This window comes from Triticum dicoccoides, chromosome 1B (assembly GCF_002162155.2).
Source record: "Triticum dicoccoides isolate Atlit2015 ecotype Zavitan chromosome 1B, WEW_v2.0, whole genome shotgun sequence".
Taxonomy (NCBI): Eukaryota; Viridiplantae; Streptophyta; class Magnoliopsida; order Poales; family Poaceae; genus Triticum; species Triticum dicoccoides.
The window spans coordinates 635,530,114-635,532,222 of NC_041381.1; the positions used below are offsets into that span (position 1 = coordinate 635,530,114).

Below are 2,109 nucleotides of genomic sequence, written 5' to 3' on the forward strand. Positions count from 1 at the left end.
CACGCCGGGCTAGCTCTCCTCTCAGGTTAAATTGCACATCCTTCCTATATAACTTCGACACACACGGGATGCAGAGGCCGTCAACCTGCAGCATCCTCCCGCCGAGCCGTCGCCTGCCTCCTGCTCTCTCTCGGTCTTAATTTGGCCTGCCCTCCCCGCGCGCACACCGATAAATAAACTCTCGACGAGGGCGGTCGAGAAGAGACCGAAAGGAGCAAGAAACATGGCGCGGCTCTCCGCCACCACCACCGCCCTCCTCCTCGCCACCGTCGTCTTCTTCATCGCCGCCGGCGCCGCCGAGGCCGGCCCGACCCACAACGGCGACGCCGTCACCAAGGACTTCATCCTCGCCCGGGGCATAAAGCTGCACATCTCGAAGCAGGGCACGGCGACCGACCACATCTTCGCCGGGGGCAGCAAGCTCTTCATCGCGAGGCACGACGCGGCGCCGGCCGACCACGCCTTGGCCGGGGGCAGCAAGCTCTTCATCGCGAGGCACGACGCGGCGCCGGCCGACCACGCCTCCGCCCGGGGCAGCAAGCTCGACGTCACGCAGAGCAAGATCAGCATCCCGAAGAAGAGGCTCGCCGTCTCGCAGAGCAAGGCGTCCGTCGTCCAGAAGAAGGGCTTCATCTTCTTGGAAGGGCGCAAGCTGGCCGCCGGCGGGGGCGCGTTGCCGTCGGCGGACACGGCCGGCGCGGCCCCGGGGGCGGTGCAGGCGTGCGACCAGCTGGAGGCGTACCAGCGGGTGTGCCACACGCTGCTGCACCTGCCCGGGGTGACGACGGCGCGGACGCTGATGGAGACGGCGGTGCGGGTGGCGCTGGGGCGGGCGCGGGCGGCCAAGGTGACGTTCGACGCGGCCAAGGCGGCGTCCGGGGCCGGGAACCCGATGGCGTCCATCCTGGGGTCGTGCGAGCAGAACTACGACGACCTGGTGGACGCGCTGGAGGAGGTGAGCCGGGCGATGCACAAGCCCGGCACCAGCAGCGAGAGCCTGGTGGAGAAGATGACGGCGGCCAGCACCTACGCCGGCGACTGCGACAACTGGTACGAGGAGCGCGACGTCAAGTCGCCCTACGAGGTCATGCAGCGCCACCTCGCCCAGATGGTCTCCGTCGCCCTCGGCCTCGCCAACAAGAAGCTCTGAGCAAGCGGATCCATGCATGGAAACACACGATCGACGTATGCATGCTAGCTATGCTATGCTGCACGCGCTGGTTAATGGACTCTTGATTTGTGAAGGGCGTGGTGTGGTGTGGTGTGCTGTATGCCGTATGCATGCACTTGATGCTATATACGTACTATGTGATCAAGGTTTGAGGAGGTTTGTAGTGCTAGTGTATGTACAAGTATGCTAGCACGGCAAGCAGGTTGATCTCGTTAATCTAAAACATTTCATTTCAAATCAAATGTTACTCTATTTGGCTTTCATTCCTTGTGTTGGAAAATGTCTTCAAAACTATGACTTGATGACTGGAGTGGTGCATGACATCTTTCTTTTCTGTGGTTTTCCCGTTTTGATCTTCTATAAAATGCCACATTATCCAGCTGGGAAGGTAGCTATAGCATTCCAGATTTTCATTGTGTTTACTGAAGGAGAAGAAGTCCACATTAGTTGACGGAATGGGAAAGATCGCATGCTTTACATGGTCTTGCACTGCAAGTTCTCCCGCAAAAAACAACATAGATGCATTGTTAGTTTGCCTTCACCGACATCGAGGATCCTTACGAATGGTGAGATATTGAGTTTGCTAACGAAGATCCTTAGGAAAGGCGAGATATTGAGTTTGGTTGCTTGATGATGGTAGGTCGCTCTCAATTTTGATTTGTGCTGCTGGTTCGTGTGCAACACCCCATGTGCCCACCTCGCAGCGATGCACTTATGTTGTGTTTCAGTTTGGAAGATCAGATCACCAAATTTGGTGCAGCTACCCATTTTGAGCTAGAATTGTTCTTCACGAATGATGAGCTGGTGATTGATTAACCAATACATTCCTCCCATAAGGAACATTGTTGTCACATAAGGGTGTGTTTGGTTGCAGTAACCGACTGGAATTTCACGGGTCCAACCCGTTCCTGGACCACGTTCTCGCGTTTAGTTCAGCG

General features: G+C 57.2%; 1 protein-coding gene across 1 annotated transcript; it reads left to right on the plus strand.

Annotated features, from left to right (window-relative positions):
- On the plus strand, nt 1-1,434 carry LOC119310705. Its single transcript, XM_037586360.1, has one exon. The coding sequence runs from the start codon at nt 224-226 to the stop codon at nt 1,148-1,150; it is 927 nt and encodes a 308-aa protein (XP_037442257.1). The 5' UTR covers nt 1-223; the 3' UTR covers nt 1,151-1,434.
- Nucleotides 1,435-2,109: the final 675 nt, after the last annotated feature.